This window comes from Ambystoma mexicanum, chromosome 8, assembly GCF_040938575.1.
Source record: "Ambystoma mexicanum isolate Mex_15411 chromosome 8, UKY_AmexF1_1, whole genome shotgun sequence".
NCBI classification, from domain to species: Eukaryota; Metazoa; Chordata; class Amphibia; order Caudata; family Ambystomatidae; genus Ambystoma; species Ambystoma mexicanum.
In genome coordinates, this window is record NC_090929.1 from 1,187,510,574 (window position 1) to 1,187,534,947 (window position 24,374).

Genomic DNA, 24,374 nt, shown 5'->3' on the forward strand with positions numbered 1-24,374 from the left:
CCTTTTACGGAGGCCTCACGGTTCTGGGTCGAAAAGGGCAAGGGCACTTCCCTCCTTGTCTTCTCAAGTCTCGCCGCCTTTCTCCTCCGTTTGAACTGCCGTCCTGGAATAGCTGCTTCCTCATGCGGTTGGCCTTGCTCCCAGCATGCTCTCGTGGCTCTGCCTTTTATCCAGTGGGGAAGGGAAAGGGCCGTCAGGTGTTTGTAGTTATTGTCCATTGCGGGAGTAGACCTTCATGAGCATCCTGTTGTGGGTCATTGCATTTATTACCATAACACCAATGGCAATAATCACGCTTATGTTTTCACTACACAGGCCCAAAAGCCTGAACAGTTAAGGACTCCAAAAGGGTCATAGTTTCATCTTCTTGTTCATCAGAACTTTCAAAGCGTTTTAAGCAGACACATTTCTTACACTTATTACTGCTTTAGGTTGCTGGGTTTTTGATAATTTATTAAAAGTACATGCAGTAGAATTGACAGTATTGAATGACGACTGCTGACTCTCAGCGCCGTCAACTTTATCTGCCGTTTTCTGCAATTCAAAAAAGAAAGAAGTTTTAACTCTTGAATATTTGTTTTTGACAGGTTTTCACAGAGACACACACACACAAAACCTTGTTACATACCAGATTGCACATGTCATGACCATCCGTTCCATCTCCATAGCATTAGCAGCATCCATAAACAGCTTGTCTTCATCAGTACATGCTTCTAGCTCTGGGGACATGGCAGCCTCTGGAAACAGCTCATCCAGAACGTCCAGGTACTCAGACAAAAGCGCTTTAAATGTCTTCATAGACTCATCCATAGCCATGTAGTCTGCATCTGTGTATTCTGCATTGGTTATAACAGCATCAACACCATCCCAGAATTCAGCAGCTGTTTTGAAAGGGTGGAAATCAGACGCGGTCATATCACTTAAATTCATCATAACAAGGAGCGCACACAGATCATCCTCAAACTCCATAGCATCAGAATGTTCAGATTCCTCATCAGCTACGGGGATTATTGTTTTCAGACTTTTCAGGCTGTAGTAGTTTTCAACTGTGTTCAAGTCATCGCCCGTTGAGGCATTCTTAGAGTAGTAGCTGTGCCCCTTAATGGTTGCTTGTATCATGGCGTTGTCCAAGTAGGCTTCCTAAGTTTTCAAGAGCGATGTATACCTCTCTCCAAAGCCCTTTCTGTATATATAACCTTCACTTCACCCCTAAGGCTGGCATAGTACCTACATCATCTGCACAGTGCCCAGGCGCACCATGACACATTTCAGGGTTAAAAGTGCACCGTCTACTTCACACCTCCCACAAATGTCACAGTTTAATGACCTGGCGCCCTGTAAACCCTGTGAGACACTTCCGGGTCTTGGGGGCATGCCGGCGGGGGTCAAACACATCATCTACATCATTTCCACATCATATCGTCACCCCCATAAATCGGTGCAAACGGTACATAAACAAAGCTTCACACAGATACTACCGGGTCAAAATGGTGATAGAACTTACCCACAACCTAGAGGGTGGGACTTCCGGGCGCATCACATATTGTCACATCCGGGCTAGGCCTTCCAACAGTGCAGGACTTCCCGGACCGACCCACATGAGGTCACTTCCGGTATATGATTTAGGATGGGGTGGAACTTCGGGGTGGTCCCCATAATGTGACATCAGAGATAGAACTTCTTCTAGGGTGGGACTTCCGGATGCATCACATTGTCACATCTGGGCTAGGCCTTCTGGTAGGGCGGGACTTCACGGTAACACCCATAATACAACTTCCGGGGAAGGACTTTCAGGTAGGGCAGGACATCCGGGTGACCCGCATGATGATCCGAGGAGGGACTTCTGGTAGGGTGTGACTTCCAGGTGACCCGCATGATGTCACATCCAGGCAGGGACTTCTGGTAGGGCGGGACTTCTGGGTTAAAGGGGCGTGGCCACCTGTCAAATGTATATGGTGATGAAATGTATTATCCTATACTACTCACGTGTACGCCTTACCCTTAGTACTGCAAATGGGGGCTTCAGGTTGAGTTTGGGGCGTATTCAGAGAGCTGTGGCCTGGTCCAAGGTATATTTACAGAGGTATGTGCAGACTTTAATATGGGAATAACTGGGTGGAATTCACGAGAATGCGGGCTACGATTGAGGTGCATAGACAGAGCTGGTCTTGGTTGTAATGTCCCTGCTGGTGCAGAAAGTTGAATCACATTATTGGTGGCAGGGAACTGTGAGCGGTTTTGGGAGTTTTTTCAGAGAGCTACAGTTTCTCTGCCCAGAAAAGTACTTTTCATATGCCAATGCTGACAATATTTTATGTTCTCACTTAAGCACAGATTGTACAGCTATACTGCTCAGAGCCATACCGGTCCCATGATTACAAATATGATGCAGATCGCAGCTTGTTCACAATTCTGCTCCAAACATGCTGTGCATGTAGAAGCTCGTCTCACAGCTTTGATGTTACCCAAAGAATTGAAGAACAAACGTGCGGCCATCAGGACCGTAAAGACTTGGTCGTTCGGGGGGTTGGTAGACGGATGCCCTTGCCGATAAAGCAGCAAACGGGGCTGCACTTTCTCCAACACGTATGGCTGACTGTAAAAATGTTTCCCCAACTGAAGTACAGCCGTCTGTGTACCCTTTTCTTACCTTGACTAACTTTCTAAAATATATGAAAATGTTCCACATGTTGAAAAAAAATGCATAGAGTAAAACAGGTTGCACACTACACAATGACAAAATATGTGACTCAAATGATGGACTGTTGGTTGCATCCCAATCTCGTCTTCATTATTTTGCATGTGTGCCCCATGGCATCCCACATGCTGCTAAAGAGGGGGAGGAGGGGTGATCACAAGTGTTTGGCTAAAATGTTACGTGCCAGTGTTTTCTCCAGCGGTGGAACATTACAAACAGTGTCTTATCTTATTTTTCAGTGGCACAACTTGGGTAAAAGCGTCAAAGTAGATCAAGGGGCACATCCTATTCCCTGGCCCAGTTATATATTTGCAGTGCAACTTTATACAGTTGCTGAAAGTGGGATGGTTTGAGTTGGTTTTAGTAATCCTTTTTGCAGTAGGTGGCAGTGTATCCGTGTTGCTGAGTTTACACGCTGGCATTGGTCAAGGCACTGATGAGATTTTCTACCTTACTATGGGGTGCACCGGAACTGCGTCGGGTGTCACAGATACAGTAGGGGGTCCATATCACCCACAATCAGAGACTGGCCTAAAATGTCCAGACGTGCTGCACCTCGCCTTAACAAGCATGTTAGGCACAGTGAGCAAAAGACAAGTTAAAGGTCCTTTGAGATTCTGTGACAGACTGGTGTGCTTACCAGTCACTTCCAGTGTGTAAAGCAAGCATATGTTCACATACTCGATGTTGCAGTGTTGCAATATGGCCAAAACCTAGTCCAAGTTGTCAGGTGTATTTATTCAGAGGTCAGGAGCCTGTAATGCAGTGCCATTAGTTCAAACCAGCAGACTAGGTATTTTTGAAGAGCCACCACCATCAAAAGTCCTCGTCAGCCTACTAGTGAGAACCATACAAGGTGATTTTGATCATTAAAATGGCTGTGCGCTGCAGAAATGTGCTGACAAGCTTCTGTTGGCAAGCAGCGCTACCAAAAGGTGAAATGGTGGTGGTTGACAATTCTTGGTTCAACACTGGACCTCCTCCGACAGGAGCTTGCAACCTTTGCCTCTCCAGATATGTTGGGCTACAGGTCCCATCACTCCTAGCCAGAAAAGAAAATGTTGAGGGATCATGGGAGTCGTAGTCCACATCTGGAAAGCTAGTCTGCAGACACCTGTCAGAGGGCTTGATATATATCCTGGTGAGGTAAATTGGTAACTGATTTGAGAAAGACCTGAAGGTTAGAGGCAATGAGAATGTAACCATTGAGAAGCACATTTTTTGCCAATACGTAATTTGATGGCAGGGACCTAGTACGTTTGCACTCGGGCGTAGCCAGGTGCCTGTCGCCAAAATGTCATCATTTGCACGTGGAATGCAAACGTGCAGGGCAAAAAGCAACGAACATGCATGTAGGCCACCTTTAGCTCTGCACTTTTCTGAGTAGAAGCATCATTTACGTTTAATTGTACGCGCTGCCTGCAATGCGAGCATGGTAGGCAGTGTGTACAAATACAATTAAACGCTGCGCAACATGTGAGCATGTCAAGCAGTGTTTATTTGTAATTGTAGATGCTGCCTGCCATGCGAGCATGGAAGGCAGCGTGTACAATTGATCTCCATGTGGTCAACCGAATGTATGCTGATGCATAAAGCCGCTGGGCCCCATAGTGGGCATTTGCACCAGCATGAAAATCCATGCCGGCACAAATGCTTGAGCATTTTTTATGGTATTATTTATGGTGGCGAGGAAGGAAGGTGGCAGAAATGCAAGTTGTGTTCTGCCCCTCCTCTCTGCTATACAAATGATTGAAAATGTGGCATAGATTGAAGGATTTTACGCCTTTCATTCACGTTACGCTACAATTCAAAATTAGCTCCTGAGAAAATTAAGGACCGGCTCTGGTGGAAAAGATGGTGGTCTTAGTCTGGTAAGGAGTATCCTGCGTAATGGGGTGCAGGATAACTAACTACTTAGGGTTGGTTCCATGAGCAAATCAATGTGCTTATGGGCAGGTGCCATAAAGCTGAAAACACCCTGCAAAGTGTTTTACAGCTGATGCTCCAGTATGTGTGGAAATATTCCCTTTCAAAATAAACCCTCACATAAGGAAAGCTAACGGTGGATCCAAAATGCACTACAGAAGCCCCAAAAAAGTAATGTTCCCGTTGTCAGGCAAAATGGGTGGTCAAGACCAACTCAGAAAACTAACTGGACTTCTTGTTGTCTGACCCATCTTTATTTCACAACGGATTAAAACCACACAAGGAGTAATCCAGTGGATGATTGATGGCACAGTGAACATTGAAATGCAGAAGATGATGGGCGAGGCGTTGATTCAGGGTTTCGTTGCTTTCCCATAAACCACAGAACAGAGACTGGAGTAGCTGCAGGAATGTGCATCACGGATGATGAAATACCTAAATAAGATGAAAACTGCTACACAGAGACGCATATGACGTTCATGATGAAACTACAGTTGAGAAAATGTGTATAGCGAAGGGAACATTGCATGGTTCAACAAGGTGCCAGTGTTGCATACTATTTGCACCCTGATTAAATGTGCTCATCTCGCCTCCAAGAATGAATATGTTTATTTTGTATTTCTTGATTCAATTGTCATGCAATTTTTACAAGTTTACTTTCATGTGTTCCAGTTAAAACCAATACATTCTAGGCGTCTTATCCATTCGTTTTTTTTTCTTATTATTTTTGAAGAATGAACATTTAAAAGACTATTTTTGTAAAGGATTAAACACTGTGGCACACATAGTTGGGTGATGGATGTGCCCAGGTAAGCGAACAGTTAGCAACGCAGGGTCCAATATAGTCCATCGCGCCAATATTGAACTTTCAAGTAAAAGTAATGTCACTCTTTCCCAATTGTTCTACAGCATCTGCAGTGCATCTGGCACATCAAAATGGTATGCTGGGGTGTAAAGCAGAAAGAACTGCACACTCATGCTGCCCTCACCGTAGTTATGGAGCCCGTTTTGCGTTTATCCTACTGTAGACCACAAAAAACGTTGCACTTTGACCTCCATATTGCCTCTCAAGTCCTGTACTGATCCCTTTCAGCCTGACACAGCGCAGGGTAAAGAAGCCACTTCTCATCTCAAACTTAAGCTATCAATCAAGTCAAATACGCAACACGAAGAAATCGTGGAGGCTTATCAGAACAAAAAGACGAGCAAACCTCAACATTTTTAGAAATTTTAAATAATTCTAGCATGAAACAGCAGTGTTTACGAATATCTTTACCTTGGGATAAACATGCAATGAAATCAGGTTCACTTATTAATGATACGTAGGCAACATAATGAACCATCCTCTGCTAGCTCGAGGCACTGTACAGAAGATATGTAGAAACAGCACTAAAACACCTTAATGTCACAAGATTGGATATTGGAATTTGTTAAACATTTTAGAACAATGGCAGAATGACGAAAGGTCTGTAATGAAGGGGATAAAGGTTACAACATGCTTTCCTTTAACAAAGGACATCACTGGAGTTTTACATCAGACTACAAATACGTCTTTCACAGTACCTGGCTCCAATGAATCATATTTTGTACCGATGTTCCAGCGGGACAATGCGATGAATAAACATTCACTCGACTCTGTAAAGAAAAGATGGCAGAGAATATGTTCAGGGATGGATTCAGTTTTGCAAATTTCCATTGTTGATCAATGTTTGTGAGTGGCAAAAAAGAACAAAATCAATATCTACTGCATCCTAGTTAAATGAAATGTAGATATGTTTTATTTAAACCGCGTAGGCGTGGCAGCAGAATTCTTAGGCGTGGCAGCAGAATTCTTTTCAGTGAGGGGGGCCACAATTAAAGTGGGTGTTGCAAAGATATGGGCGCCCACATACTCTGCACTTATTAGGGTAGTACACAACATCGCATTTTTAATGTAACATGCGTCTTTGGTGTAGTTCTAAGTTATTCGTTTCTAACAAAATCAGTGTAGCAGGATTCACAAATAAGACACTCTTTTTGACAGTTCCCAATGCGCAAGGGATATCCCCATTTCCAAAGCCCAATGTTGTGACTTAACTTTCCCTATCTACTCTGCTCAGTATGAATGTGATGTCATGAGCGCCTGGATGTGGAATGTTGGGTGAGTGTTCTCTGAATGACAGCTGATGAGAGGTCTGGCTGGGAGACGGTGGTCGGTGGATGTGTCGCAGTGTTCCTGTGGCGTACAGAGCCCCTCTTCCCTTTCCATGGCATCCTTCGGGAGCCGAAAGGGAGGAGCGGAGGCAGCACTTGCCGCAACCGAAATTAGGTAAGTGTCGGGGGAGACCAATAAAACAGGGATGGATGGTGCGTTCCTAGCCACCTGATTGGCTGACTCCCCCCCCTCAGGGTGCTAATGTATTTTGTAACCTGTGTGCTTATCTTACCTGAACTGAAACCAAGCAAAGAAGTTTCCTTTTATACCGGAGGTTCCCAAGTGATTTGCCAAGGAAACCACTTTTTAACACCCACCCAGATTTGTTTTTGTACTTGCAACTTAAGGAATCTCTGTGAGCTGCAAAGGTAAGCAAGCTTTGCATTGAAATGTGGCTTATTTGTACATCTGACCCACAATCGATTTTCTTTTGATTTGAAAATTAGATGATGCCCTACGCTGGTCTTTTCTGTAATAAACATGATCATTTATTGAAGATGAAAGGATTCCATTTTGCAGAGGAGTGGACAGAAGTAGCCTTTGGTAACGTTGATGTATATTTATGACCTAATTTAGATTTCCAACTTTTTAGAACAAGATCAGAGCAATTGATAGATGCAACGTGATGGTTGCTGCTGAGTTTTAGCACATTGCTAGATGTTTCTAAAAGCATGCACTATGAAGCCAAGACAGCTTGAACACCAATCAATTATACCCTGTACTGCTGCAGAATAATTTCCCGGCCAAGGCTGAACATCTGCAAGAAACAATACAATTGAATTTACAGGGAGGGAAAGGAAAGATAGATTTAGGCGCGAGAGGACCAGAAGAGAGGGAGTGAGACAGAGTGGAAAGCGAGAGCAAGAGAGAGGGAGCGACACAGATTGCATGACAGAGAGAAAAAGAGTACGAGACAGAAAGCGGGAGAATGGGTGTGTATATTTATAATTGGTTTTTATAGCACGCTTAATACCGTAGAGAGGGAGCGACACAGATTGCATGACAGAGAGAAAAAGAGTACGAGACAGAAAGCGGGAGAATGGGTGTGTATATTTATAATTGGTTTTTATAGCACGCTTAATACCGTAGAGGTTTCTAAGAGCGGACCCGGGATTTGAACCTGTGTTGCGCTGCAAGACGAACGCGTTGCCACTGAGCTATAGTACCCGTGCGTGCGAGGTGAGTGGGAGTGAATGTCCTGTGTTACATAAACTGTGGAACCGTATTCTTATGGGACATCAACTATATATAGTATATACATAAACAATACGCAGAGTCTTGTTTTGTGTTGGCAAAAAAGGCTGTGGCTTTTTATTAAAAATAATACTAATAACACAACAGGGGTATTATGTTTATTTCCCAACAAAGCAGGTGTGCAGTGTGATCATAGTTCGGGACTTTTAGGCACTTCAGCCAGGAACTGGAAATTGCCACATTGTCTGGTGAGCACTTCTGTGCCTGCTGGCATATTACTTCCAGGCCCATTCCGCCTCTCGTGTTCTTCTGTTCCACAACTTTCTGATAACGACCGTTGTCTTGTGCTTGCCCAAATGTACCTTCTCCAAGGGTGGGCGGACAAGAAGCTGGGTCTGTGAACGCAGAGTCCAGTACACTGAGGCCAGAATGTGTCTCTGCAGGTCTGCTCCAGCAGCCTTTTCTTTATAGGGCATATATGCCCTGAGGCCATCACATGCCCCTGGCTCCTGGGTATCATGGGGACCGGCATGTGCCAAAAGCCACTTAGAAGCAAGGTGCGTGGCTTACTGCCTTGTGCCCCCCATCCCCATGTTATGTTTTATTGTTCTCTCCGCTTAGAAGCAAAGTGGGGATGAACAATACTGCCGAGGTGCTGGCGCCTACTGCCCGTTAGCACCTTTTGCTGTCTGGGTCCACTCCCTGTGTCTCTCTTCTTTGGGATCCCTATATTGTGCTGGAGAACAACCACTGCGGAGAGAAATGGGCGGGGAAGGCGCGCCTTATGGCTTCCTTTCGTTCCCTGTGTGACTCCATGTCAGCTCCCAACCTTAAGGGCTCATGCCTTTTAGCTTCATTGAGGTGCCTCCTCATTTTGAGGCACTAGACATAAGCTGTGCTACCGCTATCTTTATGGGACATGAACCTTATACAGTAAATACATAAACCATACGCTGAGTCTTGTTTTGTGTTGGCAATAAAAAGGGAGTGGCTTTTTATTGAACATAAAACTTATAACACAACAGGTGTTTTATGTTTATTTCCCAACAAACATGTGTGCAATGTTATCATAGTTCTGCACTTTTCGGCACTTGGGCCAGGAATTGAAAATTAACACATTGTCTGGTGAGCACTACTGTGCCTGCTGGCATATTCCTTCCAGGCCCATGCCGCCCCACCCGAGTGGGTCCACGACTACTCGGGTTCCCCCAAAAGACATTTGCTTTCCCTTAGCATCCTCTTGTTGCTAACATGTTCAAAATCCCTGTGTGGAATAATTCCATCCCTTTTACTGACAGGTGGGTACTGTCTTTGTGAAAAAGGTCTGGGTCTGAGAAAACTATGCTCCGGTGCCTGATAAAATTCAGCCCTCTGCTTATGCAATATTGTTCTACTCTTCCATTCAGCTTTCTCCTAGCTATGTCAATGGCTCTGTTTAATGATGCCCCTCTCCATATTTTCCTGGGTAGTATTGCAGACAAATATTTTTGCGTCTCTCCAATTTCTTGCCATCCCCGTAAGGGATGTTCATATGTTACATGTTAGCTGTTGCCTTCCTAACTCAACTAGATTGGTCCCCCTAGGTGTATTACTAGGTATTCCGGGGGGTCCCTGAAACCCACAAGGTCAGCTAATCACTTGTGCATTTCATCTCATTTCATGCACCGCGGTGCCCGACCAGGACGTGATTGTGTTTTTAAACTGTAGTTGGTCTCTGGTTTCTTCGGTCCACCTTCCTGCTCTACCCACAAAGGAATGTCCCACATCCATGCTGATTTGTAGGTCCTATGCCCCCACTCCATGCCAATGTGGCTGCTCCTATTCTAAAGAGGGAGTTCCATATTCTGTGCTATCCCAGCCTAACTTGGTGATGGCTTTTTTCAGGATGGCCTGAAAGTTGAACCTGAAAGCGGCGGAGGGCCTTACCATCCCTGCGTATCAAGAACTGGCCTCCTAGATGGCGGATTGCAAGAAAATAATTTGTGATGAATATTGGACAATCCACCCCTTCTTCTATGCATTATAGGTTTATCAATCTTCCTTTTCCTGTTTTTGTTTTACTTATTTCTATTGTCATGCAGTCCTGCCCCATGCGCACATCTAACATGGCCATCCCATCATTCACCCTTGCATTGGACGCTATCAGCTCGCTGACCCTAGGGTCTCCAAAGAAGGCCAGTTCAAAAGGTGCCCTGAATAACTTGGTCTCATATCTTAGTACATATTTCTTCTAGTTTTATCATTTATGCCTTCAGTTTTTCGAACTTCAGGGGCCGTCTTCTGTCTCTTGTTGGCCCTTCTAGTTTGCCCCACCCTTTGAAAGCATAATCTAACAATGCACTGTGGGTTGGGTCTTTTCCCCCAGCTATTCCTACAAAATATGCTGTTGCTGATAGATGCATCCTAGCCCATGTCGTCTTTTTATTCTGGCTATGTGCCCATGTAACAAATGTGTTGACCTCCCTTCCATTTATATCTTCTGTGTTTGTGACATTTGTAATTTCTTTCACAGTGGTCAGGCACTGTGTTGGCCAGCTCCATCAAGACCCATGTGGTGTCCTCTGGGTCTCTGACAGGGAGTGGGTTTTGATAGGCACCTTTGCTCTGTGGTGCGTTTGTTGCCAGCTCATTTCTACTCCTGGCCATGGTCTTCCGACCTGTACCAATCAGCTGCTTCTGTGTGTTCCCTGTCAGGAACTCCCATACTTCTTTTGGTACTTCCGTCATCCCATGGTTTGTGTCTGGTCGGGGGCACCAGAAATGCATCCCACTGTAAGAGCGAAAAAGCATCAGCGACATTCTCTGTTCTGCAATGTGTTTTGGCCTTAGCTCTACTTTGTTGTGCAGGGAAATTGCGGTCATTGCCCTTAGCAAACCCATTGGCATGATGTTGTTCTTTTATTGATGAAGCCGACCACTGCCATATTATCCGACCAGACTAGCAGCTCTGTGTTGCTTACATCTGTGACTCATAGCTTTAAGGCGATCCATATGGGGAAGATTTCCAGAGGCGTTCTATGTTCCTGGCCAACCCCCTGTGTCTGCCATGCCTTTGGGCAAGGGCCTGCAGACCATCTTTTTCCTAAAATTGCTCCAAAAATGTTGCTGCCGGCGGCATCCGTGAACAACACTCTTCTCCTTTCTGTATTTAATGGCGTGTGCCATATGACCACCCCATTGAAATTCTTGTGGTGAAGTCATTTCTAACTTCTTCTCCCAGCCTTATGTGTAGCTGTGGTTTTTGAAAGCTTTGTTCTTTTCCTCTAGGCTACTGGAAAAAACCCTTCCTCAAGCTAATATTGGCGCTGCTAAATTAAGGCTGGCTGCTAAGGATTGTAGCTCTCTCACTGTTACGGTTTTAAAACCTTGTTTGCCTTCAGTAGGCTTTCTATTTTTTCTATGGGAATTCTGCATTCCTCTACTTACCGTGTCCATCTCAATGCCTAAAGAGGATATTGTAGTTGTTGGGGCTGCAGTCCTTTCATGAGCTATCGTGATGCCCCATGCTTCTGTGAATTTTATAAACTTCTCCAGGGCATGTTTGTAAATGGCTGGTGCCTTTTGTCCTACGATTAAAAAGTCATCCAGATAATGGACCATAGGTGCCTCCGGCATGTGTCTTTGGAAGGCCCATTGGATGAAGGAACAACATTTCTCAAAGAATGCACACGAGATGGCTCACCCCATGGGCAGGCACTTGTCCACATATATTTTGTTTTCAAATTGAAAACACAGCCATGGTTGTGACCTGGGGTATACTGGCAACAGCCTGAAAACGGCTTCTACGTCCACCCTGGCAAGGTGTGCACCTTCCCCTGCATATTTTCCTTGCTCTTTTTTGGGAACCAGACCCAATGGCGAGCAGATGAATTCTCTGACGGGAGGTGTGTCGCAGGGCCACTTATCCTCCCCAACGCCAATTCTTTCTTGATTTTTCTCCTCACTGCTTCAGGATTTTCCCTGGCTGATTTGAGGTTCTGTGGGTGTCCCTTGAGCTGCTCCCTTTGAATGGTTTGATGAAACCCTTTGTAAAACCTTCTTGCAGGCATTTGCTGCTTTGTCTGTCCGGATATGTGTCTAGCCAGCCCCCCCATTGCCTGCTTTTTTTATTGGTGATTGTTTAATGTTTGTATTAAGGGTCCTCCAGCTTAAGGTTTTTTGGAGGGTTTCTTGTGCATTTGCCAACGCTGTGCTCCCCCCAAAACCCCCATCTGCTGCACTGGTGCTTACATCTGCATTCTTTCCCCATGAGAAAAATGCTTTGCCAAATTTCCAAAATATGGTATTGCTCCCCTTGGCTGTGTGCATTTTTGGTGCACTGAGATGCGGGTATGTGACCTAGCCCCACCCTCCCCCAGCTGAGTCTTCCGAAAGGGCTGCCCTCCTTTCTTTTGGTGTTGGTAACTATCATTCACTCTGTTCGCAGGAGACTGTGGGGCCCTTTCTGCTTGGAGCCCTGTGTGTATGTGGCATATGGTAGCAGCCTTACCTTTAAAACCTCATGTATGTATAGGTTAGCCTCTACCTCATCCCAACCGAGTTCTGGGAACTTTTCCATGCGCAGCCTGAATTCCCTATCGTATTTAACCAAGATTCCCCCCTGAAAGGTGTCATACACCTCTTAGATTTCATCCAAGTATGCCACAAGCGCTAGCACGTCCTCCGGGAATTGTTCAATTGCAGTAGTTGCTAAAAAGTTGAATGCTCTGGACTAGTTTTTAAAAGCTTGCTCCACTTGCTTTCTCTTTGTATTTTTCCACTTGCTTTCTCTTTGTATTTTTGTCATCCTCTTTCCTGTCTTACTACATCGTGTCCTCTCTGCTTGAATTTTAGCAATGTAAATATTAAAATGAATTATTTTTTTCCAAATGTTTTCTTTTACCTTTATATCTATGTGCCATGCTAAAGTTCTTTTAAACTTTCTTTGTGCTCCATGCTCTGCTGTGAGTCTACCACACTTTGTTATGTATGCCCCATTAATTGCTGGGGCCATTATATGGTTTAGATTATTATTCCTATCAATGGTTGTGCCTATCTGTGCGTTTGTCCCTATGCCACTATAAGGCACAGTCCCAAAAGGAGTGTTTGTGTAAGTTACACTGTGTGCTGCTGCCATTGCTGGGGTGTACTGCATGGTAGCACCCTCAGTTAAATTAATTATTGTATTATTGCCCAGTGTGTTACTAGTGTGACCATGCCCATTACTGGTATGGCCTGGCACATTGGGAGGGTTTGCGCACTCGTGGTCGGGGTGTCTACCTCCCCCCATGCTCCTCAATGCTTGCTTTGTTACCCTATCGCCTGTGTCTTCAGCGCTTGACTCTTTAGTGCTGATTACCTCCTTATTTGCTCTTAATTCAGACATCAGCTTCTTCATTCTTTCCATTTTACTTAATTCAAATTCTTGCATAGATTTATGTTCAAAGAGCATTTTCTTACATATTCTCCCCGTACATTTTGTGTTACTGTTCTTTTTTTGGTATGTTTCTTCCCCTGGATGGCCTGGGTTGTTCCTGTATCCATCTCTATTTGTGGGTTCCCCTGTCTCTTTTTGGTAGCTGGGCTCATGTTTTTCTGACACTCTTCACTGTATTCTTCCTCTGATGAGTCTCCTCCTAGCCTCTCCCTAACATATTCCCAGCCGTATTCTTTTTCGCCCATTCCAATTGTTTGGTGTCCCGTTTTGCTTTTAACCCTTTTTGGGGACTTGTTATTGTGCTTTCTCTCCTGTTATTTCTTCACCCGATGTTCGTTTCTTTGTTTGCTCTGAAATTGCTCAAAATGCTCTTTGCTTCTTCACCACATGTTGCAAGAACTTTCTGTAATTGTATAATCTGTGCTTACTTTGCTTCACGTGTTGCGAAGGCCATCTGTTCGCCATCTCCTGCTTTCTTCTTTGATCAATCGGCCCCAACCCCCAGGCCCATGCCGGGCTCCATCGCTGTGCTACGTTGCTACTCAATGCAAGCTTTTTCTTGAATAGAAGTTATTTATGCCAAGGAAATTCTTTTAAAATTGGTTTTATTGGCATTTATCTTTTCAAAATATAAACAACCCCTGCCCCCCCCCCAACCCCTAACTCCCTGGGCCCTCCCTCCCTCCCACCCACCGGATGGCTGCACATCATTTAATTTCAACCAATCGCCATTCCACCATGTAGTTAGTTCAATCATCAAAACCAGTCCAATAAACAGATTCTTTGCGGACACCAACAGTCCACAAAGACACCAGCAGTCTTTGTGGAGGAAGTCCAATACCAAGTCCCAGTCCTCAAACTTTTGCTGGTCTTCTTGTACCACCTAAGTTACCCACTCTAAAGAAACATAATGCCAGATTGTCGCCAGTCATTCGTGTTCCATTGGGGCCAACAACCATTTCCAATCAATCAGCAAAATGGCTGACGTATTGAGAATCATATACGCCTTCCTTTGATGTTTCGTTAACAAAGTGTCAAATACATCGCTCAAGCCCAGTATTGTCTCCCCCATTTCTCTGCGTATCTGAGGACCAAATAGACCTTTCATTGCAGCATTAAAACTCCACCAAAATAGTTTTGAAACTGGGCAATCCCACCATGTGTGACCCCAAGTCCCGTCAACTGTGCAACCCCGGCAACAATATGTGTAATTTTTCGGGTTTTAGGTGCCATTACCTTAACACACCTCAAATCTGAAGCGATCTCATATGTTTTGGAATCCCCCGCCAGACCTCCTGCCATTGCTTCTCCAATATTGGGGTGCTCCAAGACTTTTTCCCCATTGATCCATACACCCCCAATGCACATAGGTTGGGAATTCTATAAACAGTTTATATAAAGCTCAGACCATATGACGATCACCTGAATTAGTAATCAAATACTTTTCAAATGGGGTAAAGTCCCTTGTTGCCACCCGTTTGTTTCCTAGCGCCTGTAACCAATGTCTCAACTGGGAATATCTAAATTGTTCCTTTTCGGATATATCAAACACCTGTTTGCACTGTTGGAATGTTTTAAACTCCTGGCCCTCGACCATATCTCAAATCTTGCCTAAAAGCTCCTGGCTCTGTCCCTGGTACGATCAGGAGGTTACAAAATAGGGGCAAGGAAGGGAATGTAGCCATACCCACCAGCCGCACCACCTCATCCCTTACATCACCAATCAAAGCCATGATTTTACTCCTATACATCTATAGACCTTTTGACACCATAATACTTCCTCTAGGGGCCTACCAACTACCGCTCTATCCATCCGTAGCCATATTTTCTCTTGGTTCCCCCAAACCATTCCTGTATTATCTGCAACTGGGCCACTTGATAGTACATTTTGAAATTTGGGACCTCATCCCTCCACATGTTATGGGCGCCGTCAACATCTTCCAACACCCCCTTGGTTTTCTCCCTTTCCATCTAAAAATCCCCAGCATCCTGTTTAAGTCCTTAAAAAAGTTCCAAGGGACTAGTACTGACAAAGCTTGGAAATAACATAATACACTTGGGAGCACTATCATTTTAACAACAGCGATCCTACCTATCCATGATATTAACAGAGGATTATGCTCTTCCAGCCACTTTTTAATTGATTCTAACAATGGGGATAATTAGCCTGATACGCTGATTCCAACAAGTTGGTTATATTAACTCCCAGATATTTTAGCCCATTGTCTGTCCTCAAATACTGACCCACATCTATGGACCGTTCCATTGAAATATTACCTCCTTTTAAGACCATTACCCCCGATGTACGAGTATTAATCTTTAATCCTGATACTTTGCCAAATTTCTTCAGTTCTGTTGATAACCTCGGGAGAGAATTAGCCAACTCTGTTGCCGTGATAATCAAGTCATCAGCAAACAGCATCACCTTATATTCTACTCCTTCAAATTGAATGCCTCCGACATTCTTCTCCTCCCGGATCTTCGATAAGAACGGCTCCAGATGTATAGCATAGAACACTAGGAATAACAGACATCCCCGTTTTGTACCCCAAGATACTCTAATCCCTTGCAAAGTATGACCATTGATGGGCAGCCGCAGGACCAGTGTCCGATAATTTGCCTTCATCAGGCTCAAAAATCTCAGGCCAAACCTCATAATTTCCATTGTATTCTCATAAATGTGCAACTTGATTACATTTGTAATTATGATTTTTCTTTTAGGTGGGTAGGGAGACTTGGTGAGGGCCTGAGATATAGTCATAGGGCCTCATTACGAGTTTGGAGGTAGCCATGGTGCTATTAGCGCCATGGCTACCCGCATACCGGGTCCGGGATCTCAGTATGGGGACTTACCGGGTCATTCCAACCTTGGAGGACCCAGTAAGTCCCCATTCTGAAAACCATTCCCCATTCCCATTCGAGCCCCCATGGGGGCTCGAATGGGAATGGGGAAGGAGCTAATAACGGGCCTGCAAATAGCGGGCCCGTTATTAGCTCCCTGGTACCTTAGCGGCTCCCGCTAAGGGCGGCTGGTAAAACCAGCCAGCTTTAGTGGGACCCGCTAAGGGACGTCGGAATGCAGCGGTAAGGGGTTAACGGCACCGGCATCCTTACCGGTGATGTTAACCCATTACCACCGCACTCGTAATGAGGCCCATAGAGTTCGATTTAGGATTGGTGGTTTTGCTCTCACAGGACTGAGATGCGTTCAGTTATTTGAAGTGGGCGAACAACACAAGCGCTATCTGGAATAGGTTTGGGGAGAAGGAACCCATGAGAGGGAAGGCAGCTTGGGCGACTGTGAGAAATACATACATGTGACTCTTGATTTTTACCTGAGGGCAGCATGTGGGAGAGTTGCGCACACTTCATTTTCACAGGAGGGAGGATCAGAGATTTGTGGAGGTGAATGCCACACCATGTGACGAAATTATTTCTGCCCTGCAGCAGTACAAGGGTGAGTAGTGACTAAAGCACCTACTCAGCCCTCAAACTGTCTCAAAACAAGAGCAATCCCAATCATAAAGGTAAAACAGGCACAGTTAAGAGATATACTTCCTTTGACCTTTGTGGTAACTTGGGCTGAGGTATGGCTGTGAAAAGGATATGTACTTGAGTGAAAAGAGATGAACAGTGACCTATCCAGTCAGTAGGGCCCAAACATGGACCAGGGGGCAGTTAGTTTTGCCAGTTCAACGACGACGACAAACTGGGCTTCTAGGTGCTGTTCGAAGCAGCTTGATTATCGGTTAAGTGCCAAAGGCAGCTCCAGAGGGTCCTGATGGTTCGGTGCGGTCGAACAGGTTCGAATCAATGTTAGCGGTGGTTTGACAGCAGGAAATGCAGGAATCCTAGCTGTCTTGGCTCTTAGGTGCTGCGAGTCCTTTGCAGGGGTCTCAGGGACACAGTTTAGTCCCTTTTTCTCATACTGGCAATGCAAGGGAGGCTGGTGCGCACTTCCAGGGATCCTTCATAGGATGAGGGTCTGGGCAGTTGTGTGACTGGCATGGAAGCAGTTGGCTCCAGTTTGCCCTGGGGATGGCTAGGCAACAGATCTCACCTCTACTTTGGACACTCAATCTTCACCTCACACTTGAAGGGCTTTTGAAAGTCAACTCTCCCAACATAGGTCCAACAAAAGTTGTTCTTTGGTGTTTGTTCCAAATTGAATCGAAGAATGCAAAGGTCCATAGGTGATTGGTCAAAAGCTAGACAGCTTTAAGGGTCCAATTCCTGTTCTTGAAGCAAGTTTGATGTGCCTTCTGACATCACACCTAAAGTGCTTTGTGCTAAAAGAAGTGGCGGGGCTAAGAAAGAAGCATAGAGGTAGAGAGAAAGATGGTGGATTCTTCTTCCCACTGTACTGAGCTCCCTCGGTCTACACTAACAATGCCCTGAAGTCTTCTCAACCATGGTCCCGTTGTTTTACGATCCCATCAGCTGCCTGTAAAGGTAGGCAATGGGCTGATCAGCAACGTCTGAGCTCAGGGGCACCGAGTCTACTTCAATTCCAGTTTTACAGGTGTCCGTCTGGCTTTTATTTCCCTGCTCATAGTCTGAGTTCTAGAACCGATGCCCTGCTCAAACCACAGAACTGCGGATTTTTCTGTGGTGTCCGCACAGCCACAGATACGACATGGGGTTCCCTGTCAGCTTTGACACCATGCTGGCATACCACCTGTAAGAAGGTACCTTTCCTCTCAAAAGACTACCCTACCAAAAGTAGTGGCTTTAAGGGAGTCTGGTGCGACCACTGCGACTTGACTGTCACTGCAACTGTCAAGAGGCATCTGTTCCCTCTGAACCTGCTCTATGCCACTGGATACTGATCCAGCAGGGCACAGGTGTTCCAGGGGAGAATCCAGCATTGCAAGAGTGGGTGAGGGGAGGGAAGGAGGGCGAGCCACGAAAAGAGTCCTGATACTCCCCCCCCCCCCAAATGCACCTTGGAAAATTAATGCTAAACTGACAATTGTTCCAGCCCCCCAAATGGTGACTTGACTTCGTACCCTCTCCCTTCAACTTTCAGACAAGAGTGAGACGAGGAGCTGTGACCTCCTGCTCTGCATGTGGCTCTGCCCCTTATTGGGCCTGCAGCGCAGTCAACAGCCATGAGCGGGACACAGAGTGTGCTCTTCTATGCCCTCTATTGTGCATGGAGTGTGCAGAGCAGGAGCATACAGCAACAATGCTGTCCTGGACAGGATGCCCAGAAAAAAAATCATGCCACAGTAAGAACGGGCTAGACTGTTTGCCCCAATATGCCAGACTAGGCAAGTAATAACACATACCATACTTGGTTGATCATTGATGCCTTGCACAAAATGTCACCTGTGAAGGCATCCTCCTGTGAAGACATCATGAGGCAGACACAGACAACAGGTTCAAGTTTGGCACACAAAGGTTTATTAACTTTAAAATGCAGGATGGAGTAAGGCCTAACTTGTGCTATGCTGAGGTGGGATTTCCCTACCTAAAGAAAACTAGGGATAATCTGGGTCAGGAAGTCCAAAGCAAATGTCTGTGTGTCCAAAACCTATACTTGCCCTCACGTCTAGCTGTATACAATGTAGGGATGTCAGCAACAAAATAAATGTGTTCAAAACAAAGTTCCGAGCTTCTTCCAGCTCCCGGCTTGTAATCGGCATCCCTTTCCCAAGTTGAAAATAGTTCAAAAGGCACAGGGGTTCACTTCCCAAGAATTCAAATCTTCCAGGTTTTCAATACAACACAATTCCTTGTGACACTTCCCAGTTCTTATATTGTTCCTTTTCACTAATTCACATAGGCAGTACAGTCTCTTGACATCAAAACACATAAGAGGTTATTTAAAACACAAGCTTCTTTATATGTGCTTACAGGGACGCACTTAGTCTAGGCGCGGTTGTCGGACTGCACAGCCCACCCATTACAGGTCACACAACCAATACCGCTTCTTGGCTGCTTCTCCACCAACACTATGCAACTGTTTCAACTTGACAGTGATGATTGCTTTATTCATCTGTGCCACACTCTCCTGACACTCTAGCGTGGCTTGTTTGGCCACTATGCGTTTTTTACACTTTCTTGCATTCCCCTGGCTGTTGCCAATGCTTAGTTTCGCATATAATGCAGTTCTTTGTATCATACAAATTTCACCAACTTTCTTTCACTTTACTCAATATTCAAGAGTGCCCAAAACTTGCTTTCATACCGTTTAGTATTCAAAAGTACTTAATTTTACTTTCCCTTCATTCGATATTTAAAAGTACTTGTAATTGCTTTCACTTCACTCGTTATTCAAAGGTCCTTGTAATGACTTTCACTTCATTCAGTATTCCAAAGAAACGTTTGTTTCTGTGTAAATCAATGTTCATTATTTGCTTTTCATATTTGCCTGCTGGCATGGTGTTGCCCCTTCTTGGTATGCTCACCAGTTGGAGTTTACGGCTGTTCTGCAAGGTCCTCCGCTGCCACAAGTTCTCTTCTTCCTGTGTGGTACCTCGCGTCTTTTCCCAGCGGCTTCCTGTGGCTCCGCTCACCCAGCGATACTCCTGCTGCAGCTCGGGACTCTTGCAACCGCTTCGCTCGGTCATGCGGGTCCCCCTCTTGCGGTCTGCCACCGGCTTCCAGCATCCTTCAGGTTAGCTTCCCGCTGCATAAACTCTGCATCCCCCAGCAGTCCGTAGCCCTGCTTCTACAGCTAACTCCATTTACAAAAGGATGTCAGCTTTTAAAGTTCCTGCAATCCTAAAGAGTCCAGAAAAGACTAGGCCACCCACTATTCAGATGGTAGTTCTGTCTTACTCTCCCTGTCCTCCTCGTCTCAGTACACAGCTGGGGTTGGTATGTGTGTGTGTGTGTGTGTGTGTGTGTGTGTCCTCCTCCTCGTCTCAGTACACAGCTGGGGCTGGTATGTGTAGGTATTAACAAAATGAGGATGTGTCTCTCTAATCAGTCTCTTCCTCGCCTCAGTATTGGACTGGCGTTTCTTTGGGAACATTTTAAGGGAGGAACAGGGAAAGGGCTGACAATAGCCTACAAAGGCTTGAGGGATTGAGGGTTTGTTATGAAAAGGAAATGGGGAATTCAATCACTCACCTAAGGATGTCCTCTCCCCACTACCCAAGTCTCCTCCACACAGGTGATCCTCCCTCACATATCCACCCCCAGAGTCAGGATCCAAGAGAGATGTCCTTTTCCTGGCCACCCGAGGCAAGGTTACAGGGGGAGAAGAAGTGAGGTTCCTCAAACACCACATTAAGAAATGGGTGAAACTGGCTTCCCCAAAATGCCAGTCTAGCCAAGTAATATCACATACCATACTTGGTTGATCATGGATGCCCAGAAAAAAATGTCACACCACAGTAAGAAAGAGCTAGACTGGCTGGCCCAAATGCCAGTCTAGCCAAGTAATAAAGCATAACATATTTGTTTTAAACCAAGTATGGAATCTGTTATTACTTGGCTAGACTGGCATTTGGGGCAGCCAGTCTGCCACTTAAAGTGAAATATACAAATTTAGTTCAATTTATCTTTCCCCTTGGAACAGTGGTCTTCAAATGTTCAGAGGGGGCCCGAGTTTCTTTTTAAAAAAAAGCTTAAGATTACTGTTTTTAATGTAAAATACAAGCAGATGTTCTTACATTTGCTATTAAAATGAGTCAACTTAAACCTGCCCCTACTGCCCAGACATCCTTTGGGCTTCCTAGGGAGGCCGGCCCCTAGGTGGGGGTGGGCAGAAACAATATTTTTAATCAAGGGGGGGCTTTGTATGAAAAAGTGTAAATACCACTGCTTTAGAAGAAAGTGAACACGACAAAGGAGCATTTACCTTTCCCAGAAATTATTCAACTTGGAAAAATAATGAGAGAGGAGAGAGGAGAATTTCCAATAGCTATGCCGGCAAAGTATAAAAGGTGCCCAGCTTTTAAATTCACCAATTTATGATGATAAAATCCATGGAAAACAAAATCCAAATATGAGACGTGTGCTTTAGTGACACTTGCATTTGGTCTTGGGGGTAAGTGTCTGCACTGGAAACTTGATGACCTGCAGTGAAATCCTATTAGCCAAACACTTGAGCAAGCAAACTTTTTTTTTTAATGCCAGCCTCAAAAACTCCCAAAGGTGTTGCCTCTGCCCTATGAAAAAAGTGAACGGATGCTGTCCACCCACATGCATCATCGACTTGTACCCCAAAATCAACACAGGACCAGAACCAGGGAAAATAATCCATACAGTCCCCAGGACTGCAACTTCTCTTGCCACACCCTGCGCATGTAAGAATGACTCACTTGCCGGCTCATCATTTCCACTACTCACCCCCAGGTTTTGCTTTCAACCATATTCCGTTTTATAAAGATGACTTAAAAAGAACACACACTATAGTTAAGTACTTACACAAATCTATAACTCCTTATAGAAACATGCTAGGCAAAAAGTGCACAATTATGACATTATCCCGCCCCACCTTGAATGGAAGACTACAGATACTACAAAGCACATACCAGAAAGTAATTCAGTAGAAGGCAAAAAATGGCCTGTGGATTTTGAAAGTGCACTTTCAAGAGTTAAAAGACTCGTAACAGAGGGTAATGTGTGAAAATGCTACCGGGTTGTGTTCATATGTTTGACAAAGTCATGATTCACATATAAAGTGAGAAAAATGATAGATTCTACCAATAATAGCCACTTTCTGTTGTGTTAAACATGGAACTGTGAAAATAAGGCAGCTAATTAAATATATCACACACAACTGTTTTAAAGTGTCCTGGAGGAGGACATATTTTAGGCAGCAAACTTGTACTTTGCGTGAACTTTCAAAATAAAAATGCTCCTTCGCAATTCTTAACAGCAATTCTTAAAATGTTAAAAACGTCTTGTCCTAAACAAATTTTTTGATTTATTTTGATTTATTTTATTCTTTGCTTGCTAGGCGATTATTCAATAAGAAAATACTGTTTCAACACGCTCACATGGGAGGGAGAAGGAGTGGGGAAATACATTAAATACACAATATTTAAAACACAATATTTAAGAGTACTGGAGGGGAAAGGAAAAGAGGACAAACCTACTATGCCTTGTGAGTATTCAGAATGTGCAAGTGCAGACACAATATTTAAGAACATGCACAGACATGGGAAGATTTGAAAACATCTGTGGTACATCCCTCCCCATACCAACTGAAAAGCAGCTGCACAATTACCCCTACAAATACTGCTGCAGTGTCAATGCGTATGAGTGGGGCAGCAAGCTGTACACCCCTATACCCTACCAGTGCACAGCAGTGACCCACCCACTGCCATAAACCCAGTATTGTGGAAGTGTTTAAGCATGGACAGAATAGTATGTCCAATGACAGACAGCACCTGCTTGATGCAAACTTTGCTATTATGTTGGCCCTTTTGTAGAAACCTTATATTCTGGCAGCTTATGGCAAAAGTTGATTACCATTTGGAAGTTCGTGGCTACGGTGTCTTCTCTCATGAGGTGTAAGTGGAATTGTACGATGATGTTCTGACTACAGTAGAGGTATTTTAGCAGTTCACTTCATCATAAATATGTGCACTGAGCATGGACTACGCATGTTGATGACAGCACACTGGTTGGCTTTTCCTTCCTTTACCAGCCAAAATGTGTCCAGGGGTAATTCAAGGGTTTGGCAGGTGTATGCAATTTGGCACCAGGCAATAATGGTTTCAGGGCAGAAGCCACAAGAGACTTGACATCTGGGAGAAAGTGCAGGGGGTATATTGGGTAAGGCCTTGTAGTTTACATTTGGGTTTTCCTACAGCAAACAATGGATAAAATGTCCTTGTTGCCTTATGAATTGGCAAGACAATGTAGATGTTACCTGCGCTGTGCATGCCCTCCATCTGATGGTCACACACTAATTACTGAACGACGCTTTGGCCCAGAAGATCAGCTCTCATTTCAGCCATGCGTACCATGCCATAAATGTACTGCATCACCTACATGTGCATCACAAGTTGCAGCAGAACAACCAAAGAATTCAGTGGCCACTCTATTTTGCCCATGTTCGGCAGGCTACATGCAGGCTACTTGAGAAGTGCATTGCCATCAGAGATTAGATTACTGCAACACTCACATCAGAGTTCTACATAGGTCATTTTAAACATGGTCAGTGGCAGCTGATGTCTAATGTCCTTTTCCCTGCCATGACGTTTTAAAGGAGGACACCAAGCAGGTTAGCCTCCTTGATTGAGGTTCTCCCTCTTGTGTACCTACTTGAATTCAAGCTGACCAACATAGCGAGGACCCTTAGCTGGTGGTGCATATACAGCAAAGCTGGTGAGAGGCCTGTTTTCAACCTAGCATGACGACTGATAAATAGTTGGATTTAGGCAGATTTTCATGGACATGTGTTAGGGGAGGAGGTCTCCCAGCAAACATCACAAGGGGGAAATACTGTACAAATGTGCACTGTACCGCTCAGATTATCCATAATGGTGAAATGAGTGCGGCCAGTCTTGTGTTTATGTATAACATAGCACTATCCTCCAAGACAAAGGCAATTATGTTTCTGGAACTAAAAGCATGCTTTTAGATAATTTGGATAACCACATTACATTGCTCACTGTCTTTGAGCTGGAGGTGAACTTCCAGTGATGGCTACTGTGTGCACTCTTGCACTCGTGACTCAAATGGCTTATTCTACTTTCACATTTCAAGTGGAAGGCTGTTTTGCAATGCTTTTTATTGATGACGTTTGTTACGTATATAAAAACACACTCGCACACATAAAATATCCCCCTTTTCTCCAGAAATAGCTTCAATGACTGGTTGAAGTCTTGTATGCAGGAGCTACCTTTAGCTCCTGCCGCTCAATGTTTTATTTCAAAACCTGAATATATGTGAATTTACCTTTTTGAAAAGTGCAGAAATGTAATAGTTGGGTGAAAGACAAGAAAAAGGGCCACAGAAAGAAGAGTTGGCTAATGGTT

The 24,374-nt window shown here is 44.7% G+C and overlaps 1 protein-coding gene across 4 annotated transcripts in view; it reads right to left on the reverse strand.

Annotated features, from left to right (window-relative positions):
- LOC138472877 (lysosomal acid lipase/cholesteryl ester hydrolase-like) overlaps positions 1 to 24,374 on the reverse strand; it is a 661,393-nt gene that overhangs the window by 341,533 nt on the left and 295,486 nt on the right. For all 4 annotated transcript variants that reach the window (XM_069611276.1, XM_069611277.1, XM_069611275.1 and 1 more), the window contains exon 8: positions 6,188 to 6,259. In XM_069611276.1, coding sequence (XP_069467377.1) covers positions 6,188 to 6,259 — 72 coding nt within the window. The remainder of the gene's footprint in view (positions 1 to 6,187; positions 6,260 to 24,374) is intronic.